The 24,175-nt window shown below is 43.2% G+C and overlaps 1 protein-coding gene across 1 annotated transcript; it reads right to left on the bottom strand.

The window, feature by feature from the left end:
- Positions 1-342: 342 nt before the first annotated feature.
- Positions 343-19,343, bottom strand: LOC135516014 (transmembrane protein 168-A-like). The gene is made up of 5 exons (XM_064939971.1): positions 19,262-19,343; positions 17,596-18,898; positions 9,750-9,892; positions 3,480-3,754; positions 343-1,867 (listed from the first exon to the last, which is right to left on the bottom strand). Exons 2-5 carry the CDS (start codon positions 18,757-18,759, stop codon positions 1,320-1,322), a joined length of 2,130 nt encoding a protein of 709 aa, XP_064796043.1. The 5' UTR covers positions 18,760-18,898; positions 19,262-19,343; the 3' UTR covers positions 343-1,319.
- Between the last annotated feature and the right edge of the window lie 4,832 nt (positions 19,344-24,175).

The raw sequence follows: 24,175 nt of genomic DNA, 5'->3' as shown, positions 1-24,175 counted from the left end.
AGTGATTCAATGATAGGCTACATGTGGTGAGTCATTGTTTTAACGGTGGATTTGACTCCAAAACAACTGCAGCAAAGTGGCGCCAGGCAGGGAGCTGTGTACTGTATATCCCTGCAGCTATATGGATCCTGTCAGGCTGACCAATTGTCAACACTCTCTCCTCCTACTCACACTGATGCAGCACATTTATAAAATTAATGTTTAAAAAAAACGAATCAATGAATTAACCACACCATCTAATGGAACAGAATTGGGTGCTAAAATAAGGCTTTCGTCTCATCATTTTAAATAGTCAGTCAACAGAAACCAACACCAAACGCAAGGCAAGAAACAACTCTTGAAAATTGTCCCAAAATCTTTGGCTAGACATTTTAATGGTAAAATCTGTATACTATCAGTTTCAAAAGGGGAAATAAACATGACAAACAATTTACAAAAATCTTCCCAGAAAAAAACACATGAAATAATTATATATATTACACTTTCAAAATAAGGCACAATGTCCCGAGAAAGTTCAATTCACAAAGTAACACAAGGCACATAGGGTAGATGTCAGTAAACCATAGATACACAGAATATTGTGGAGATTGTCTACTTGTACCATTTAGATACAAGGCCCACACTAGCATGGTTGAAGTCTATGGCAATAAGACTGATTGTGGTGATTGTCTATAGCTTTACCATAGAAAGCAGGCCTATTGTGGTGACTGTACTTTACCACATAATCTATTGGTGATTGTCTACACATAATTTACCATAGATCAAAGATCAACACATTTACATTTTAGCCACTTAGCAGACGCTCTTATCCAGACCAACTTACATGAGCAATTAGGGTTAAGTGCCTTGCTCAAGGCCACATCGACAAGATTGTTCACCTAGTCGGCTCGGGGATTTGAACCAACGACCTTTCGGTTACTGGCCCAACCCTCTTAACCGCTAGGCTACCTGCTGAAACTCCATTGTGGTCTCCTTGCCTGGCTACCCATCCACATTGCTCCGTCCATCTGATGTTTTTTCTCCACGATGAGTCTGGATTTGCCCCCCCTGACGATTTCTAGAACGCGAACACAATCTGACCGATGGAAACCGATGGGTTGGGCCAGAGCCGGACTACCCGATGACGTTATCAACTTTGATTCTCTGATTGGATCGTCTATAACAAATCTAACCAATCACTGATGAATTTGTTTTGAAGTCAACTTCTAGGATGACAGCTTCAGACTTAAAGTAGGTAGCGATTGATAGAGCAGAGGAATTCAATTCAGGGTGAGTGGTCAGGCAAGTGATCTCCCAGGCAGACAGACAGCTCAGTCAGTCTATGAGTGGACCAGTTTGATGCCCTGTCCTGTGTCTAGTATATTGGGAGGGAACCAGCCCAGTTTGAGTCGCCTGAAGCACCTCAGACACACACCACACAGCCAGAGGAGGTTGAGCCCACAGCACCAGTTGGATAGGTGCACCAGAGGATAGGTAGCCTGGGGGAAGTGGGTCTTCCAGTGCTCAGCCACGTCACTCCCTGTGGGAAGATGGAGCGTGTAGTCGCTCCAGTGTTTCGACACGCCGTAGGCCGCCGCCACCGCCCTGTCCTTCTCCGACCACTGGGTGGTGCTGTCCGGGTTGCAGTTGAACTCCACCCACTCCGAGGTGAAGTCCCCAAGGCGGGGGGCGACCCCGCCTTCGATGTCTCCAGCGGGGGTGAGCTCGGCCCCTTGCACGGCCAAGTAGACTCCCTCCGTCCTGCGGACCTCCTTTACCCAGGGCATGGAGTTCTCCGTGTCCAGGACCAGGATGAGACGGGAGGTGAAGCCGCTGTTCTTCTCCTTCCACCACTCCAGCAGCTGCTCCAGACGCAGAGAGTCTCCTCCTGGTAGAGTAGAGAAATAAAACATTGTAATAACCACAACCCTCATCTTAGGCAGGGACAAACAAGGAACAACCATTTGCGAACAGCTGATATGGTCTATATCAGAACATGCACAATGTAAACAAAAAGGAACATGTGAATAGTCAAGTTATTGGTCCAATCCTCTCTATCGTTATTCTGTGTACCGTCGACAACTACACACCTGTATGGCCTATCCCTAGTCTAAGGCACCTAAATCTTGAGTTATAGGGACTGCTCTCTGTTTGGGCACCCTTCCCCTGTGGCAGAAACGTGAGCGGAGTACGAGTGTGTATATGTGTGTGTGTATATGTGCACGTGTGATTGAGTGTGAGTGCCAGAGACAACCCCCCCCCGCTCTTCCCAGTCCGTTCTGTAAAGCTCCAACGCCAGCCAGGGCCTGGGTTGTTTTCCACTCGGCCTCCACTGCTCAAACACTGTGACACGGGGTATGACACGGGGTATGACACGCAGTATCCTTCATGAGGATTAATACGGCAGTGGGCTCCATGGCAGGAAGATTAAGAGGTGCCCGTAGATGGTGCCAAGATATTTCTTTACAGTTTGGGAGCTGCTCAGAAAGGGACTGGTTAGGAGGAGTGATACTGTGTGGTCGCGACACACTGATTGCTGAAAGTACAATTTGGGAGCAGTGGTTTCAGGGGAGCAGTGGTGTGGTGTACTGTGGCCGCGTTGATGTTTTGACACATATTACTAGAAGACTGAGTTGGTCCGTAGTCAGATCTGTATCTTTAGGAAAACAATACATAGAAGTTTTTTTTTGTTAGGAGTTTAGTAGCTAGTTTGATAACAAAGGTTACTTTGTTAATGTAATCATAGATTTAGAATGTACAGCATGATACAAATATATTCTTTCCTTAGTCCATGAAATAATAATTGGTTAATGGGTTAATAATAATACTAATTAACTACACTTATTACAGCTGACTTGCCCGACGAGCCACGACGACTGTCTGCATGTATTTGATTAAGGTAGGTGGTTAAGGTAGGTGGTTAGCAAGTAAATGGACATTAAAGACAAAAGGTAAAAGTGGTCTGGGTTCATGTTGAAAAGGAAAAGTTACGAGTGGGAGTACATTAATGGTCAAGTCATGTTTAATTGTCACTGAGCTCGTCTTGCACCATGCAGTGATAAAGCGTGGGCGTGTGTCGGCAGCCACTGAAGACAAACTTCAGTTATCACGCTGGGAAAATGTTGGACTCTTCATTTCTACTAAGTCGCCATGGATTAATGAAAAATACTGGCACACACTGTATCTGGCAGACTACTAAATATTGTGTGCTTGTTCTAACTACTGCTGTTGTTGTTCTAGACATTTCTCAAAAACGAATGAAAAACGTTTAAATGTTTGTCAAAAACAAAAGAATACTATTCTACACTCATCATCATGTTCTATTCAAACATATAACCTTAATTTGATCCTGTATTTGTTTTGTTTTTTCATGTTTGATCTAGTCTGGAAAAAAGTAGGTGTAAAATAAACACTGATAGACGATGAGAGACAGAGACAGGCAAGAAGCTTGTCTGCTGGTTTCCAGCCAGCCAGCCTCTGTAAGCTATGGCGACCCTCACCTGCCAGTGCCCAGGCCCCGGTGCGCTGCGTATGACCGCTGTAGAACACCACGTATGTATCATGGCGGGGCCCGTCGGCTGTGCGAAGCTCCAGGAAGGCCTTGAGTTTGGCCTGCAGGGCCTCCAAAGTCACCCCGCTGGTGGAGTAGTCACAGCCAAACGTTTCGATCATGTGGTAGGAGAAGAGGTGCTGCACGCTGTTCAACATGCCCGTGGAGCGCACGTTCAGCTCCTGCACCTGGTCCGGAGGTAGGAGGGTGGGCTGGCCGTCTGGGCTGTGGAGGGAGAGGAGAGGATGAGAGGATGGGTGGAGGAAAGGAGAGAACGAGAATGAATATGGGGAGAGAATGGCAAGTGGAGACAGAGCGGAATTGAAAAGAGGAAGACGAGGAGAATGTAGAGAATGAAAAGGAATAGAGGTGAAAGAGAGGTGAAGGCACTGGCAGTACAGTAGAGATGGAATATGAGATAATATGAATTTGTGTGTGTGTGCATGTGCATGTGTGTGTGTGAGTAAGGCTTAAATGAGCGAGAATAACGATGGAGATGAGTCCTGACCCAACAACAAGATTCGGAGGTTAAGACAGAGCCACCTGTTTGATCCGGCACACCTCTTCCCCTCCATCCCACAGCACCAGGCATGAGGGCAGGAGTCAAGGCTGCCCCAGACTCCCGTCACTCAACATAGCCCCACTCACTCTGTATCTCTGTCCATGTGCCTGGCATTACTCACGACTTTCTCCATTCAATCATAGAGACATCTACATAACTCAAAGCATCTCATCTTAAAGCAGAGTTATTATGATCTTGAGAGAGACTTGGGGCTGGATAGATTGGAGAGAGTTCTGTTTAAATAATGAGTAGATTTTGACTGAGTAGTTGTATTGCCAGAAGAGGACTGGCCACCCCACATAGCCTGGTTCCTCTCTAGGTTTCTTCCTAGGTTTTGGCCTTTCTAGGGAGTTTTTCCTAACCACCGTGCTTCTACACCTGCATTGCTTGCTGTTTGGGGTTTTAGGCTGGGTTTCTGTACAGCACTTTGAGATATCAGCTGATGTACAAAGGGCTATATAAATAAATTTGATTTGATATTGAGATGACTGGGGACAGTGGATAACGTGGCTGTTAGAGGCTGACGTGACAGATTTGTTTCACTTACCTGGCATTATCTATACAAAGATGGGAACATATTAGTCTCCTGCTATCTCCTTCCCTCTGTCCTCCCTCTCTAAAAGCCTGTCTCTCTCACTCCTGCACCCTCTCTCACTTTGTCCCTGTCTGATTTTCTCTCCTTTGTTCTCTGTCCCTCGCCGTTCCCTTCTTCTCCTCCTCATCTTCCCAAGGGGCCACTCACCATTGTATAAACATGATCTGAACCCATCAAACAGTAGATAATACACTGCTATATTCTCAACATTCTCTCTGGTCTCCCGCTGGGGCATACATCCACAGCCCTGGCATACAGAGCAGATGTATGGGCCTGCATCCGAATCACCAGAGCTAGCTACTGCTAAGTGCTAACTGCACTAGCACAGAGATCAATCAAATCAATCGCATTTATTCATAAAGCCCTTTTTACATCATAGAGGCAGAGTCTGAAATGGCACCCTATTCCCTACATAGGGCTTTAGTCAAAAGTAGTGCACTATGGGTCCTAGTCAAAGCCATTTTGGACAGAGTGGCCCTGCCTGGTCATAAACACATTTTCCATCCACAGCCACTTAGTATGCCAGGGAGAGAGCAGCCTAAGGGGGGAAACATTAGGGCCATGTTTATTGAGATATTTTTCCACTTGGTTTGTCCAGTGAGGGAATTGAAATTATGGTCTGTCCCTCTGGATGCTGTAAAGATAAGATTTAATTATTATTTTCACTTCGGTGCAGGGAAGTAATGATTGTGGAGAAGAGTAAAGTGAATGTGTATCTGTGTGTGTGAGGTCTGTGTACGAGTGTCAGAGTTTCCATTAGGAAAATGTGGCGTCTTGACTTTTGATCGGCAGTACTTTAATTTAACAGACATTTGAGAAATTTACCGGACCCATATGCATTGGGCGCATAACCTGATTAGGGCGTCCACCCACTGACAAAAATCACATTTCGATTATTTATTGTCACAGAACATGCAACTCGAGGACACAACAGCTTGCATCCTTCTTACCGAATTCCAATGCGCACTTTTAAAATATAAGAATAACTGCCACATTCACTTTTCATCAGCCAACAAGACGAGTAACGAACAGCAAAATCACTAGCCTACGTCAATGCAATATCCCCCATAGTCGAAAAGTTGAACTATTCTTATGGTCAGCTTGTCGTTCAATGCGAGAAAGAAATAGCCTATTCCAAACAGACCCTGGGACAGTTATGGGATGATAGATCCCAAATTCATACAACTAAGTAGGCCTTGGCTACATTAAAAAATGGAACAAATTTAAAAGCAATGAGTCTGATGCAACAGATCAGAACGTTTTGCTTAAAATGTTGATAAACTATTATTTCTTCACAGTATAAGCTTAGCAAAGCACACAAGGCAGTAAGCTACACAGATATGTTTGTTCCGTAATGCAGTTGTTAAATGCAAACTGCACATGCAAGCGGTTTCATGTGACAGAGATACAAATATCTGTTATAAATATGGAAAGAGGGGAGATCTAAAGATTCAAGAACTAGCATGGGTTGCTAATATGACTAGAGCTGTGTTCGAATACCCATACTAACATTCTGTATACTATACACTTCATGAGTATATACTACATACTATTAGTTCATTTTAGTATACTGTAAATGAACAGTATCGTTTCAGTTGAGCGTACTACCGCTTTGCCTGTCTACCAGAAGTTGATGCTGTTGCTATGCAACCTCTTTCTAGTTTGTTAGCATAAAAAATGACCAGCTAGACATCTTACGATTTTGGGTGTGTTTGTAAATTCTAACTGGAGTGAAAGAGTGTGCTCTGGGCGTTCTTAAATTCAGAGTGTTGTCAGATTGTCCGTTCATAAATTCAGAGTGTTTCGCTCTCGGGAACGTTCAGAGCGCACACTGGACACTCTGGCCGAGGAGTAGGGTTGATCCGAGTGTTCACTGGCAGTCAAGCACCCAAGCTAACTGACTGATGATGTTGGCTAGCTACTACCAACCACAAATGAGAGAACACCTCACTCTAACCATTTTACTTGTCCTAGCAGAGCTAGTTAGGCTGTTTTCATGTTATCCAGAGCGTTGGTGACTGTAACAATTGTTATCCAGAGCGTTGGTGACTGGAAACAATTTAATGATGCTTTTTTTTGGCTAACGTTTACTGCCACTGGCCATATTCAATGGGTGTTGAGTGTTCTTAAATTCATCAGTTATTCTGCGCTCTGACACACTCAGACGAGAGTGTTCTGAAATCGGAGTAGATAGCCAGAATTAACAATGTCCATTGAAACACACAATGACTATACCACTTAGCTAAGAATGATGTGAATAGTTAGATAGTTAAAATACTGCCTGGCAAGTCCGATGTATTAGTAGCCAACTAGCTAACATACTGCTGTAATGCTATGCTCTTTATAAGGATAGCGTAGTTAACAAATTGTCAGCCAACGTAACTTACTTGAAAAGACATGACTTTATTACATTGCTCAACATTTTCTTAACATTTGTCATAATGTTAAGAAAAGCAATGAAGCAATGAATTTGTATCCGCTCTCGTCGGACTTTGGCTGCATTTTTCCCGACATTTGCGAAAACGTTGTGAAGCCACACCCATTTTATGAAGAATTGCATCATGGTCCCTAAAAGCACGGAAACAGTGTACACAGCTCGTATACTTTGTATTTGGCGAATTTAGTACGACATCTGAACTTTTGGCATACTAACTATATTCATACTTTATACTCACATCAAAAATAGTATGGTTAGTATCGAACACAGCTTAGGATTGTGCATTTGGTTACTGGACAATGAAAGAAAGTTGATTTGAAAACCAATAGAACATGAGAGAAATGGGCTACATGCCTCATAATATGAAGTAAAAGGTTTCAAACAGTTAAATTTAGTTTTCAAAATGCATACTGCTCCAGCTCATTGCAAAGTGGTGTGTGACATGCTGAAGCCTGCCTATACCGTTGCCTATATGCACTTGAATGGCGAATGGGAAGCGTGCTTCAATTACGAATGGGAAGCCTGCTTCAATTTTAATCGTGGCCATCAAAACAGTTTAATACGCAATTGCATTTAGAATTGTTACGCAATCATTGGGCTTACAAAAGCACGTTTCACTCCAGCAGCAACAAATTATCTGTTTGAGAAGCTGTAGCAGCAGTTCTCTCGCTGTGTGTAGAGGTTGACCGACTATGATTTTTCAACAATACCGATTATTGGAGGACCAAAAAAAGCCGATACCGATTAATCTGACAATTGTTTTATATTTGTAATAATGACAATTACAGCAATACTGAATGAACAATGAACACTTTAATTTTTAACTTAATATAATACATAAATAACATCTACTTAGTCTCAAATAAATAATGAAACATGCTCAATTTGGTATAAATAATGCAAAAACACAGTGTTGGAGAAGAAAGTAAAAGTGCAATATGTGCCATGTAAAAAAAGCTAACGTTTAAGTTCCTTGTTCATGTGACCGATGTGAAATGGCTAGCTAGTTAGCGGTGGTGCGCGCTAATAGTGTTTCGATGGTGACGTCATTCGCTCTGAGACCTTGAAGTAGTGGTTCCCCTTGCTCTGCAAGGGCCGGGGCTTTTGTGGCGCGATGGGTAACGATGCTTCGTGAGTGACTGTGGTTGATGTGTGCAGAGGAGCCCAGGTTGGAGCGAGGAGAGGGACGGAAGCTATACTGTTACACTCAGAACATGAGAACACATGAAAGCTGGTGGTTCAATACTCCCAGTTAAGAAGTTTTAGGTTGTAGTTATTATAGGAATTATGACGCGTTGACTATTTCTCTCTATACCATTTGTATTTCATATACCTTTGACTATTGGATGTTCTAATAGGCACATTAGTATTGCCAGCCTAATCTCAGGAGTTGATAGGCTTGAAGTCATAAACAGCTCTGTGACTCAAGCATTGCTATGAGCTGCTGGCAAACGCAGTAAAGTTTGAATGAATGCTTACGAGCCTGCTGACGCTTACCACCGCTCAGTCAGACTGCTCTATCAAATATCAAATCATAGACTTAATTATAATATAATAAGCACAGAAATAAGAGCCTTTGGTCATTTAAATGGTACATTTCAATCTGGAAACTATCATTTCAGAAACAAAACGTTTATTCTTTCAGTGAAATACTGAAAGGTTCTGTATTTTATCGAACGGGTGGCAACCCTAAGTCTAAATATTGCTGTTACATTGCTCAACCTTCAATGTTGTCATAATTATGTAAAATTCTGGCAAATTAGTTTGCAACGAGCCAGGCGGCCCAAACTGTTGCATATACCCTGACTCTGCGTGCAATGAACGCAAGAGAAGTGACACAATTTCCCTAGTTAATATTGCCTGCTAACATGAATTTTAACAAAATATGCAGGTTTAAAAAAATATACTTCTGTGTATTGCTTTTAAGAAAGGCATTGATGTTCATGGTTAGGTACATTCGTGCAACGATTGTGCTTTTTTCGAATGCGCTTTTGTTAAATCATTCCTCATTTGGTGAAGTAGGCTGTGATTCGATGACAAAATTAACAGGCACTGCATTGATTATATGCAAAGCAGGACAAGATAGTTAACCTAGTAATATCATCAACCATGTGTAGTTAACTAGTGATTATGTGAAGATTGATTGCTTTTTATAAGATAAGTTTAATGCTAGCTAGCAACTTACCTTGGCTCCTTGCTGCACTCGCGTAACAGGTGGTCAGCCTGCCACGCAGTTTCCTCGTGGAATGCAATGTAATCGGCCATAATCAGCGTCCAAAAATACAGATTACCAATTGTTATGAAAACTTGAAATCGACCCCAATTAGTCGGCCATGCCAATTAATCGGTCGACCTCTAGCTGTGTGACAAATTTTCCGCTCATATGCTCTGTATCTGTATGCTGTGCGCGTGTGATAAACATAACGACTAACGAAGATACATACGCAACAATTTAATTAACTTAATTAAATTAACTTATAGACCGATAAGCATGTATTTGCAAATGTATTTGTTTTTGCCAAAAGCTGGCTATTACCGGCTAACGGAGACCCTGGTGTGTGTGTGTGTGAGTTCAGTGTACATGTGTCTACGTAGTCTTTATTTGTGCGCGTATACGGTTAAATACCTGCTGTAGCTGGTAGGGACGACGAGAGCGTAGCCCACACATGTGCCCCCCAGGCAGCTGCCCAGCTCATGGAAGAGCCCGTGGGCCAGAGACTCCAGAGGGAGGACCACCAGGAACACACTCATGAACACACCATTTGAGGGCTGCAACACAAGAGAGCATTTCATGTGATTTTTTAAAAATGTTTTAAAACAAGAGAATTTAGCTATTTAGATACAGACATAAAACAATTCCATCACAAGGCTTCAGCTCAAAACACCCTTCAAAGACACTCAAGTGAAGCTGTGGGAATTAAGCTTTTTCAAAGATAGTCTAAGTGAATTCCAAGGCCACATCTATAGGCCTACCCAATGGACTCTGTTATACAAATTCACCAAGCTGTTAAAATTCAGTAAATAAACATAAATTACACAGAAACAATAGGCATCCAAATTATTTTATGACGTTGCCATGACAATTTCCATGTAGCCTTGTTTCCTCAATTACACTTGTGTTACATTCACATTTGCAATTAAAATCCTTATTAACTCTTTCCTCAATCTGACTTGTCCAATTAGCGAGGCACCAGCAAGGTTACCACATCACTTCAGAGCTCCCTGCTTCATTATTAGCTCGTCAGTTTTGGATGGAGGCAGACCTCTTGTTAAATTCAGCTCCGACTGCCCAAGGCCTCACAGCTGGTCCATCATCATCTCCTCAGTCCTGATTTGACATAGCAACACTGAAGCTCTTATGCCATCCCAGCCTTCAAGCCCTTTTATTGTAGAGCAGGCCTATATTAAAGAAAAATAATACAAGGTTATAGCTAGGCCTACATGTTTGGTAACACGGACACCGAATTGTATATTTTACTATGTTGAGTGTGTGGGTGGGTAAGTATTATTGCTTAAAGAAATGCTACAGTACTTTGGTGACTAAGAATATAGTAAATATAAATTGAAGCTGCGCCATTTTCCCTACACCCCCCCACCACATGGGCCAGACTCCTAGCAATTAGAGTTCTAGCCAATACGCTTCCGCCCCTCGCATTTGAGTGACAGCTAGCAAGACGCCTGCCCATCGTTACCCAAAGAGGTTGCAGTGCGGGCCCAACGACTCAGTGGACAGAGAGCGAGAGGGAGAGTAATTATGTGGTGCACATATGTGACGTAGTACACAATTTTTGGAGACCACTTTTGGCTCGTGAGTAATATTTTCAGAACAACTGGCTAAAAAGTATACAAAAAGGTACAGGAGAATCTCTTTAAGGGTAGTTCCATTTCAGCAAGCCATGACACCCACCATCTCCGATTGTTGTTGAAATAGTTTCACATTCTTGCAAACATTATTTTGTTGAAAGGACTATTTGTACTCTGAGCAATTAAGCTAATTGATTGCATCCAAATTGGCCATTTCAATCATAGGATTCATATAATATTAATGAAATATAATACTCAACATCTGATTTGGACCAAACTACTTGAAATTACTAAGGAGGTAAGGAATCCAAATAAATCGCCAAAAGCCACCCATGTACCCCACCCAAACCAAGCTCACTCCAACCGCCAGTATACAGTATCAGTTCTCTATGTTTGACAAGTATTATGAAGCGTATGAAGCTTTTTCTCCCAATAAATTAGTGTGAGTACCACGTTTTGTCCACTAGATGATGCTGTTCCTGCTCGTATTGCCACAGCCTTTTATACATTTTACAGGTCGCTTGTAATTAAAGGTTGTTTCTATCCCAATATCAAATCATTTCTGAGTAACAATTAATAACCTTGATTTATTTAAATTAAAATGGTCAAAAATAACAACGACAAAAAAGCTTCTTCGCAAAGAGCAATTTCTCAAGCAAGAATTTTGCTTGGATTGTCTGGGAGTGGTCCGAGTAGGGAGGGGAAAATTGAAATTAGCTGAGAGATTTGGAACAGTTTCTTATTAGTCTATTTACTAATTTACCGTCTGATGTCAACAGTCAGGCCAAATCTCCATCCCACCAAAACAGGCAGGAATTTCAGGCGGCCTTTTCAAGTCAAACTTTGTCACATGTGCCAAATACAACAGGTGTAGTCCTTACTGTGAAATACTTACTTTCAAGTCCTTAACCAACAGTGCAGTTCAGGAAAGAGTTAAGAAAATATTTACCAAATAAACTAAAAGTAAAAAATTATTAAAAAGTAACAATAACGAGGCCATATAAAAGGGGGGTACCGGTACCGAGTCAATGTGCAGGGGTACAGGTTAGTTGAGGTAATATGTATATGTAGGTAGGGTGGGAATGACTATGCATAGATAATAAACAGCGAGTAGCAGCTTGCCGTGCGGTAGCAGAGAAAACAGTCAAAGACAATTTTTGGGGCTTTCCTCTGACACCGCTTAGTATATTGGTCCTAGAAGGCAGGAAGCTTGGCCCCAGTGGTGTACTGGGCCGTACGCACTACCCTCACGCACTACCCTCTGTAGCTCCTTACGGTCAGATGCCGAGCAGTTGCCATGCCAGGCGGTGATGCAACTGGTCAGGATGCTCTTGATGTATAACTTTTTGAGGATCTGGGGACCCATGTGAAATCCTTTCAGTCTTCTAGGAGGAGGAAAAGGTGTTGTCATGCCCTCTTCACGACTGTCTTGGTGTGTTTGGACCACAACAATTCGTCGGTGATGTGAACACCATGGAACTTGAAACTCTCCACCCGCTCCTCTACAGCCCCCTCGATGTTAAAGGGGGCCTGTTCAGCCCGCCATTTCCTATAGTCCACGATCAGCTCTATTGTCTTGATCACATTGAGGGAGAGGATGTTGTCCTGACACCACACTGCCAGGTCTCATCGTTGTCGGTGATCAGGCCTACCACTGTTGTGTCATCAGCAAACTGGAGTCGTGTTTGGCCACGCAGTCGTGGGTGAACAGGGAGTACAGGAGGGGACAAAGCACACACCCCTGAGGGACCCCAGTGTTGAGGATCAGTGTGGCAGACCTGTTGTTGCCTACCCTTACCACCTGGGAGTGGCCCGTCACGAAGTCCAGGATCCAGTTGCAGAGGGGGGTGTTTAGTCCCAGGGTCCTTAGCTTACTGATGAGCTTTGTGGGCACTATGGTGTTGAACACTGAGCTGTAGTTAATGACCAGCATTCCCACATAGGTGTTCCTTTTGTCCAAATGGGAAAGGGCAGTGTGGAGTGTGATAGAGATTGCGTCATCTGTGGAACTGTTGGGGCGGTATGCAAATTGGAGTGGGTCTAGTGTATCCGGGATGATGATGTTGATGTGAGCCATGACCAGCCTTTCAAAGCACTTCATGGCTACCGACATGAGTGCTATTGGGCGGTAATCACTTAGGCAGGTTACCTTTGCTTTCTTGGGAACGGGGACTATGGTGGTCTGCTTTCAACATGTAGGTTACAGACTCGGTCAGGGAGAGGATGAAAATGTCAGTGAAGACACTTGCCAGTTCGTTTAGGCATGCTTTGAATACACGTCATGGTAATCCTTCTGGCCCAGCGGCTTTGTGAATGTTGACCTGTTTAAAAGGTCTTGCTCACATCGGCTACAGCGAGTATTATCACAGTCATCTGGAACTGTTGGTGCTCTCATGCATGCTTCAGTGTTGCTTGCATCGAAACGAGCATAGAAGGCATTTAGCTCGTCCGATAGGCTTGCGTCACTAGGCAGCTTTTGTCTGGGTGTCCCTTTGTAGTCTGTAATAGTTTTCAAGCCCTGCCACATTCAAAAAGCATAAGAGCCGGTGTAGTAGGATTCAATCTTAATCCTGAAGTGAAGCTTTGTCTCTGATGGTCCGTCTGAGGGCACTAAAAGGGCATTATCATTTTCACAATTTCGCAGTATTATTCCAACTTCATAGTGTGGAAATATATAAAACACAGGGGGGGGGGGGGGAATCACATTTTTGACTGCACAGGGCCTTTAAATGGACCCATTGCAACTTTAGGTAGAAAACCAACAGCTTTTGCTCATGATTAAAATAAATGGTGGGTCATAGCTTAAAGGGATATAGCGAGATTCTGACAATTTGTTTTCTACCTACCCAGACAAACTCGTGGATAGCATGTTAATGTGCGTGCAGTATTAATGATTTTTTTTTTTTTTGTGAGCCAATGATGCCGCTACTTGCCTCGCATTAACGCAATAACTGTAAGTTTACAGGTACAGTAGTATAAGATGGCTGGAGATCATATATGATGTGGCAAATAGCTGCTACAGTGTAGCCTGTTATGCTAATCACAGATTACCGAGTAAAGCTAAATAATGTATGGCTCTTTATGTAAGGAGATAGGCATATTAACGTGCTAATTAACTTGGTCATGGTTGAGAGCAGAAGCAGCTCTCCTTTCCGGCTTGGGACTGTCTTGTGAATGCATGCCAGGCCTCTAGCAAGCGTCAGTCTCTGGGGCTTATGACGTGACGCTTGATGTTTCAATGTTGATGATGCCACTCGTCTTGCTTTGTTACTAGGCTATGCAGCTATCATGGTCAGGTCTGTCTCTAATAAGATAATTAAAATCCTCTCAATGAGGAAAAAAAAACAAATAAATGAAAAGCTCATATCAATGACTCAATCGATCAATCAGCTGATCAATAAACCAACTGATTTATCAATCCATCTTTTCATTCATTAGTTTAACAAAAGTGTTCACCCCTTCACATTTTTCCTATTTTGTTGCCTTACAAACTATCTATTGTAATTCCAGATTGTATCGTTTGATTTAAACAACATGCCGACCACTTTAAAGTTGCAAAATATTTATTGTGAAACAAACAAGAAATAAGACAAAAAAAATTAACTTGAGGGTGCATAACTATTCACCCCACAAAGCCAATACTTTGTAGAGTCACCTTTTGCAGCAAATTACAGCTGCAAGTCTATTGGGGTATGTCTCTATAAGCTTGGGTATGTCTCTATAAGCTTGCACATCTAGCCACTGGGATTTTTTTGACCATTCTTCAAGGCAAAACTGCTCCAGCTCCTTCAAGATGGATGGGGTCCGCTGGTGTACAGCAATCATTAAATCATACCACATATTCTCAATTGGATTGAGGTCTTGGCTTTGACTAGGCCATTCCAAGACATTTACATGTTCCCCCTTAAACCACTTGAGTGTTGCTTTAGCAGTACGCTTAGGGTCATTATCCTGCTGGAAGGTGAACCTCCGTCCCAGTCTGAAAACTCTGGAAGACAGAATCAGGTTTTCCTCAAGAATTTCCCTGGATTTAGCACCATCCCTCATTCCTTCAATTCGGACCAGTTTCCAAAACCCTGCGGATGAAAAACATCCCCAAAGCATGATGCTGCCACCACCATGCTTCACTGTGGGGATGATATTCTCAGGGTGATGAGGTGTTGGGTTTGCACCAGACATAGCGTTTCCATGATGGCCAAAAAGCCATATTTTTGTCTCATCTGACCAGAGTACCTTCTTCCATATGTTTGGGGAGTCTTCCACATGCCTTTTGGTGAACACCAAACGTGTTTGCATATTTTTCTTCATTCAACAATGGCTTTTTTCTGGCCCCCCTCCGTAAAGCCCAGCTCTGTGGTGTACAGCTTAGTGGTCCTATGGACAGATATTCAAATCTCCACTGTTGAGCTTTGCAGCTCCTTCAGGGATATCTTTGGTCCCTTTGTTGCCTCTCTGATTTATGCCCTCCTTGCCTGGTCTGTGAGTGTTGGTGGGCAGCCCAACAGGTTTGTTGTGGTGCCATATTCTTTCATTTTTTTTATAATGGATTTAATGGTGCTCTGTGGGATGTTCAAAGTTTCAGATTTTGTTTTATAACCCAACCCTGATCTGTACTTCTCCACAACTTTGTCCCTGAACTGTTTGGAAAGCTCATTGGCCTACATGGTGCCGCTTGCTTGGTGGTGCCCCTTGCTTAGTGGTGTTGCAGACTGAGGCCTTTCAGAAAAGGTGTATACAGTGAGGGAAAAAAGTATTTGATCCCCTGCTGATTTTGTACATTTGCCCACTGACAAAGAAATAATCTGTCTATAATTTTAATGGTAGGTTTATTTGAACAGTGAGAGACAGAATAACAAAACAAAAAAACACATGCCAAAAATGTTAGAAATTGATTTGCATTTTAATGAGGGAAATAAGTATTTGACCCCCTCTCAATCAGAAAGATTTCTGGCTCCCAGGTGTCTTTTATACAGGTAATATGCGAAAGTATTCACCCCCCTTAAAGGGAGTGCTCCTAATCTCTGCTTGTTACCTGTATAAAAGAACTGTCCACAGAAGCAATTAATCAGATTCCAAACTCTCCACCATGGCCAAGATCAAAGAGCTCTCCAAGGATGTCAGGGACAAGATTGTAGACCTACACAAGGCTGGAATGGGCTACAAGACCATCGCCAAATGGCTTGGTGAGAATGTGACAACAGTTGGCGCGATTATTCGCAAATGGAAGAAACACGAAAGAACTGTCAATCTCCCTCGGCCTAGGGCTACATGCAAGATCTCACCTCGTGGAGTTGCAATGAGGAATCAGCTCAGAACTACACAGGAGGATCTTGCCAAGGCAGCTGGGACCATAGTCACCAAGAAAACAATTGGTAACACACTACGCCGTGAAGGACTGACATCCTGTAGCGCCCGCAAGGTCCCCCTGCTCAAGAAAACACATATACATGCCCGTCTGAAGTTTGCCAATGAACATCTGAATGATTCAGAGGACAACTGGGTGAAAGTGTTGTGGTCAGATGAGACCAAAATGGAGCTCTTTGGCATAAACTCAACTCGCCGTGTTTGGGGGATTAGGAATGCTGCCTATGACCCCAAGAACACCATCCCCACCGTCAAACATGGAGGTGGAAACATTATGCTTTGGAGGTATTTTTCTGCTTAGGGGACAGGACAACTTCACCGCATCAAAGGTACGATGGACGGGGCCATGTACCGTCAAATCTTGGGTGAGAACCTCCTTCCCTCAGCCAGGGAATTGAAAATGGGTCGTGGATGGGTATTCCAGCACGACAATGACCCAAAACACATGGCGAAGGCAACAAAGGAGTGGCTCAAGAAGAAGCACATTAAGGTCCTGGAGTGGCCTAGCCAGTCTCCAGACCTTAATCCCACAGAAAATCTGTGGAGGGAACTGAAGGTTCGAGTTGCCAAACGTCAGCCTCGAAACCTTAATGACTTGGAGAAAATCTGCAAAGAGGTGTGGGACAAAATCCCTCCTGAGATGTGTGCAAACCTGGTGGCCAACTACAAGAAACGTCTGACCTCTGATTGCCAACAAGGGTTTTGCCACTAAGTCATGTTTTGTAGAGGGGTCAAATACTTATTTCCCTCATTAAAATGCAAATACATTTATAACATTTTTGACATGCGTTTTTCTGGATTTTTTTGTTATTCTGTCTCTCACTGTTTAAATAAACCTACCATTAAAATTATAGACCATTTATAGATCATTTCTTTGTCAGTGGCCAAACGTACAAAATCAGCAGGGGATCAAATACTTTTTTCCCTCACTGTATATACTGAGATCATGTGACAGATCATGTGACACTTAGATTGCACACAGGTGGACTTTAACTAATTATGTGACTTCTGAATTGTTTGCACCATATCTTATTTAGGGGCTTCATAGCAAAGGAAGTAAATTCATATGCAAACATCACTTTTCTGTTTTTTATTTTTAAGAATTTTTTTGAAACAAGTTATTTTTTTCATTTCACTTCACCAATTTAGGCTATTTTGTGTATTTCCATTACATTAAATAAAAATACATTTAAATTACAGGTTGTAATGCAACAAAATATGAAAAACACCAAGGGGGATGAATACTTTTGCAAGGCACTGTATTACCCTGCCAATTCACCATTTACCACTATGTAGCATCTTACCTGCCAGGACACAGCTGCCAGTATGACTGTGGACACCAGGCTGAAGAAGACCAGGCGTTCAGAGATCAGGCAGAAGTGTCTCATCCCCCGCGAGGCCATGACCCGGTCCAGGCTGCGTGTGTCTGACTGCTGGATTGAGCGCGCCTTCTGACATTCACTCAGCTTGGTGTGGAAGCCCCATAGTGTGATCAGCAGCACCACATGGCAGACTGTCCAAAACAGGCCAAACACACAGAATCCAGGGATCACCAGGTACCACAGTTCTAGATGGCTCATCTTTAGAGCGGCTAGGACGAAGAAGGCTATCTCCACAAGCCCTAGAGGGAGCAGGGAGAGTCGACGCCAGACACGTCCCCAGGAAAGCAGGGGCAGCCAGCGCTCGGTGGCCCCCAGGCTGCTGAAGTAGACGTCCAAGAGGGGGTCACATATCAGACGGCCCAGGTAGCAGCCCAGGGCGAAGGGATTGGTGGTTATCCCCACGGCCTTGAAGAACAGCAGGGAGGTGACCAGGGCAAAGCAGGCCAAGTTGGGCAGGGCTAGGAGGGATTTAACACGTAGGCTCACGATCAGAGCCCCCAGCGCCACCACTAGGGCAATGAGGGCAATAGATTTGTGCATCAGCATGGTGGTGCTGGCAATTCCAAAGCCCAGGAGTTCTAGGAGCTCCTCGGACAAGAGCAGGGTGGGTTTATAGTGAACGCAGCCCATTATCCTATCAGTTAAGGCCCACACCGTCCTCAAAGCCACACTAGCCAGCAGCAGGTAGTTAGTAGCCTGCTCCTTCACATTCTCCTCCAGCGAGGGACTATTGAGGAAGCACAGGAGGCCCAGAAGGAAGCCAAACCACAGGTGGAAGAGGCTGAGACTGGCTGACTCCATGGAGAAGTAGTAGTAAAGGATGCTTGCGATGCCCAGGACGAAGAGACCCAGGATGAAGATAACAAGGATCATGGGCTCGTCTGTCTGCTCCCAGCGCACGTACAGGCCCAGGCATACCGCCACCATCAGGTTGAAACTGGACAGGTAACCAAGGCAACGCACTGACGACCACATGTCAACCTCCCTGCTGATCTCGTGCCCAGGCCCGCTCTCCTCCTCCGGCTCCAGGCGTGACATGGCTGTGTAGAGACAGTGGCTGAGGCAGTAACAGATCCTCCTGAACATTCAACTGGGGGGACTCATGATTCAATGATCAGATATAACACTGACAGTTGCAAGCTTGTGTAGGTTTTGTAGTGGACTGGGACACTTGAATTTAGGCAACATTATGGATGAGATCCAGATGAAATAGGCTATTCAGCCACTGTGAAAGGAGAACATATTTTGGGAATGTAAAAAATGTGTACATGAATTATCATAAACACAATAATCATCCTAATTTAGCTGTCATATGTTGGCTGAATGACAAGCAAGTAAACAAACACGGACACTGTTGCTATTGACAGAAGATTAGAGCCAGTTAGCTAGCTTGCTAGGTGCTGCTGTCAATAGCACAAGAATGCCACATAGCACAACAATGGCTACCTAGTTACGCGGCGTAAGGTTGAATAAGTGATGACATCTCCCACAATTCCAGAGACATCACAGTAAAACTACTTCAAATCATTAAAGCTATTCACAAATAACTAGCGATGATAAAACGAAAGATTAATATTGAGTTGCTTACTCTTGTTTGTTGAAAAACTTTTTTCGTTTCCAGTTCGTGATGTTTCCGGACTCCAAACTACGGCAAGGCTGATGAGTCAAACATACCTGGGATTTTGCGTTTGCTGAGAAAACGAATGTGGTTTGACGTCAGGTTTTCCCTCTCGAATAAATTATCATTCCATTAGAGGTGACATCAATGAAAGATAATTATTTACGTTAACAGTCAGTGGCGGTTCTAGCTTGTATAGCTCCCTGGGCAAACCCCTGCTTCAGCCCCCCCCCGTCATTTTTATTCAGACATTTGGAACAACAATAAATAATCGTAACATTTACAACTATATAAATATAAAAATATATACAAAAATAAGTAACAAAGACAAATAGAAACAAATTGTAGTATATAAATACAAATAAATTATTACACTATTACACCATTGCTAACAAAAAAACACAAATAAAACGAAATTGCACGAATCCTATAACACACAAATGCACAAATAGAATAACACACTTATAAAGAAGACCTGATTTTTACACTATTGCACTTCAAACAAGAATCACACAAACTAAATTGCACAACTGCCATCTAAACCCTGACCTTTCTTGCCTTCCTTAATGGAAACTCATCAATTACATCATCATAATCATTTTGCCCAGCAATTGCATGGTTAATACGGATGACAGCAAGGCCACTAAGGCTTTCCTGTGACAAGGTGGACCTTAGGTAGAATTTGATGAGCTTCAGCTTTGAAAAGCTCCTTTCTGCTTCAGCTACGATCACTGGAAGAATAAAACAAATTCTAATAGCATAACTTTGGATTGGTTTTATATTATTCTTAACGATTTCGCACAAACCAGAAAAAAATGCAACAATATGTCTGTGAAACTATATATTCACAGTATTATGAATGAATTGTGGTTTATTTGGTAGCCTTTCGTAGTGCGATTGATTTTACTCATTGCATTAGTACTGTACAAAGTTAGAGGTGTGCTATTTGATAGAGTCCCCCGTTCCCCCTACCTCAGGTTTTCAGGGGGGAGACCTGAGGTCAAACTACCACCGCCCCCCTCCCCATCTCGTACTTCTGAGTGGGAGAGCTTCCCAGACTGTAGCCTGCCTAGCTCACAAACTAGAATCAGGGTGCCCACTCCAACAAGTTTAATTGACCCACAGTCCCACACGGTGAAATGATATCATTGACGTAATGTGCATATGAGCAATAAAAAAATTTTGGTCTGGGTGCCCCATAGCAAGTTTTTGTTGTCCGGGCGCCCCTTACCGCCCCCCGGCAAGATGCCGCCCATGTCGCCTATACCTGAATCCGCCACTTAACAGTACTGATGTAAAATAAAAAATAAAAAATAAAGATAATTGAACAAATATGTAATTTTAATATTCATTGATCAGAAAAGACAACCACCTCGAGCATATAATTATTGCATCCACATCCATTGTGTGCCCTCTATGGTCTGTGAACACATCATGTGAAGGTAGCATAGTGGTGTCAAGGGGCACATCTCAAATGACACCCTACTCAAGTAATTACTTTTCTACATACAGTAGCTCTGGTCAAATACTACACTATGTGGGAATAAGAGATTACACTGGTTAATTATGATACTTTCTGGAAAATTATTTTGTGGAGTAGTGTGGCTTTGTCTCAGCAAGGGCACTGTGGAGGCAGGGGTCTATTCATTTAGTATTTTTCTCTCTGCATTGTTGGGAAGGGCCCATAAGTAAGCATTTCACTGTTGTTTACAAAGCATGTGACAAATAAAATGTGATTTGATTGGTTTTAGGCTGGGTTTCTGTACAGCACTTTGAGATATCAGCTGATGTACGAAGGGCTATATAAATACATTTGATTTGATTTGATTCGATCTTTTCTGACTGACTAGGTATAATAATGCACATACAGATATAGTGGCAGTCCTTCCTCCCACACATCACTGTGAAGCCCACAGAGCCAAGAAACGTCTGAGCTGGAGACTGGAGACACAACACGTAACACAGTCACAGCCCTCATCAAAAATCATATCAGCGTACTGTAATTGGAGGGATTTAAGGGCCCTGAGTTTTCCCCCACCATTTCATATGATGACATGACCAGGAAAACTCTAGACCGTAGTTATGAGCACCATGTGTATCAGAACCACATACATGTTCTGTATGGTTTACATTAAATACATTTTGTCAAGGTGAATGATACATTTGGACGTGAGGATTATAATGTCAATAACATAAATTCAAATTCTATGGTACACATATCTGTAACCGCCAAGCCCAACTGCAGGTTTAATGTGACTATCCTCTTCTTTTTTTGCACCAAAAATCTCAACTTTGGGCTTTTAAGACCAAGATAAACCCATTGGCCTTTTGGATCATTTACAGCATTACAGAGGAGAAGCCTTTTAAAAGGTTTATTTAGGATTTTCTGCTGATACAACATGATAAACGTAAGAATGGGATGAACATCAAGGAGAAGGCTAATTCACTATCCTGAGGCTATAAAGCATCCAAAAAGTGTGTGTGTGTGTGTACGTGTGTGTGTGTGTACGTGTGTGTTTGTAATAGGTTGACAATCAACATTCACAGCGTATAAACAGCCTATTTATTGATGCACAGATAGGGTGGTATCTCAAAGTATCAGGAGGAGGGCAAAGTGAGGTTCTGCAGAGATAAGTGAGTGTGTGTTTGTGCGTTTGTGTTTGTGTGTGTGTGCTGTACCCCAGGTACTGTAAAAGTGAAATGTTAATGTCAAAGTGAGTGTGTTTCTCTCTGCTGAGCTTATTGGCGAAGAGTAAGGCAGAGTGTCGCGTGGTGTACCGGAGGGCCTGAAGGGTACGGAAGTCTCACCCGTTTACACTCTGGGGAAATCGACTGATGATAGGAAGAAAGAACACTTGTGAGTGTTTCAGAGTGTATTAAGAGGTCATCACTTTTTATAAATACACCCAATTAGTCCACTTCAACCTTGCTCTTTTTTCCTCAATAAAATATCGAGGTCGTCGTGTATTAAATAGGCCACATATTTCAGGCAAGACCACGATAACTGTTACAACAGAATTCAAGTGACCATTTTTGAAATGAGTGCAGAGTTGCTTCATCCTTAATTGAATATTTGGTTGGAACGTAAGACTATTCTTGGTAAGCAGCACAGAAAAGCAGCTCAGCAGCACCTGCCCCAACACAGCAACAGTTCCCTGGTGTGTTGTTTCCACAAGGCAGAGAAGACTAGCTCACCCGTGATGACTTATCTTCCGAAACCCAATCAAAGCTCATGAATGGTGCCGATGTTTTCATTACTCCCTGTAGGTCACAGCTCTCAATGAATGAACTCCCACATAAAGAGAGTGTGAGAGAAGTAAGGGGAGAGTGGGAGGGAGAGAGGGGTGAAGGAGACTGAGGACAGAGAGAGAGGGGAGGAGAGAGGGAGAGGGGGAGAAAGGGACAGAGAGAGAGAGAGAGAGAGAGAGAGGGGGAAGGAGAGGGAAATGGGGAGAAAGAGAGATAGAGAGTGAAAGATAAAGAAGGAGAAGGAGAGAAATAACTAGAATATATATATATAGAGAGAGAGAGAGAAAGGGAAAAAAAGAGAGAGAAAGAGTGAGGTTCATCTGAATTATGCAGGGAGTCCGGTCCTCATCGCATGTTCGTCATTCTTAGATGTGCAATGAGACGTGGCAAGATGACTTTACAACAACATTATGAGGAAACATGGCCACCCTAACGGAACCACCACCATCCAGTATTCACTGTTGGGGAGTAGTGAACTACATGTAGTTCAACTAGTAATTTAACTAAAATTTTTTGCCATGTAGTGGTGTAGCTACAGTGACTTGGGAAAGTACTCAGACCCCTTGACTTTTTCCACATTTTGTTACGTTACAGCCTTATTCTTGATTAAATTGTTTTCCCCACATCAATCTACACAGAATACTCAATAATTGCAAAGCAAAAACAGGTTTTTAGACATTTTTGCAAATGTATTAAAAATACAAAATTTAAATATCACATTTACATAAGTATTCAGTACTTTGTTAAAGCACCTTTGGCAGCGATTACAGCCTTGAGTCTTCTTAAGTAGGACGCTACAAGCTTGGTACCTGTATTTGGGGAGTTTCTCCCATTCCTCTTTACATATCCTCTCAATCTCTGTCAGGTTGGATGGGGAGCATTGCTGCACAGCTATTTTCAGATATCTCCAGAGATGTTCAATCGGGTTCAAGTCAAGGCTCTGGCTAGGCCACTCAAAGACATTCAGAGACTTGTTCCGAAGCCACTCCTGCATTGTCTTGGTTGTGTGCTTAGGGTCGTGGTCCTGCTGGAACCTTCGACCCAGTCTGAGGTCCTGAGTGCTCTGGAGCAGGTTTTCATCAAGGAGCTCTCTGTACTTTGCTCCGTTCATCTTTACCTCGATTCTGAATAGTCTCCCAGTCCCTGCCACTGAAAAACATCCCCACGGCATGATGCTGCCACCACCATGCTTCACCATAGGGATGGTGCCAGGTTTCCGCCTGATGTGACACTTGCCATTCAGGTCAAATAGTTCAGTCTTGGTTTCATCAGACCAGCGTATCTGGTTTCACATGGTCTAAGATTCCTTTAGGTGCCACGCGGGCTGTCATGTGCCTTTTACTGAGGAGTGGCTTCAGTCTGGCCACTCTACCATAAAGGCCTGCAGAGATGGTTGTCCTTCTGGAAGGTCCTCCCATCTCCACAGAGGAACTCTAGAGCTCTGTCAGAGTGACCATCGAGTTTTTGGTCACCTCCCTGACCAAGGTGCTTCTCCCCAAGTTGCTCAAGTTGGCCGGCCGGCCAGCTCTAGGAAGAGTCTTGGTGGTTCCAAACTTCTTCCATTTAAGAATTTTGGAACCCACTGTGTTCTTGGGGACCTTCAATGCTGCAGAATTCTTTTGCTACCCTTACCCA

The sequence above is a fragment of the Oncorhynchus masou genome, chromosome 27 (genome assembly GCF_036934945.1).
Source record: "Oncorhynchus masou masou isolate Uvic2021 chromosome 27, UVic_Omas_1.1, whole genome shotgun sequence".
Lineage (NCBI taxonomy): Eukaryota > Metazoa > Chordata > Actinopteri > Salmoniformes > Salmonidae > Oncorhynchus > Oncorhynchus masou.
This window is presented reverse-complemented; position numbering and strand designations above follow the sequence as displayed.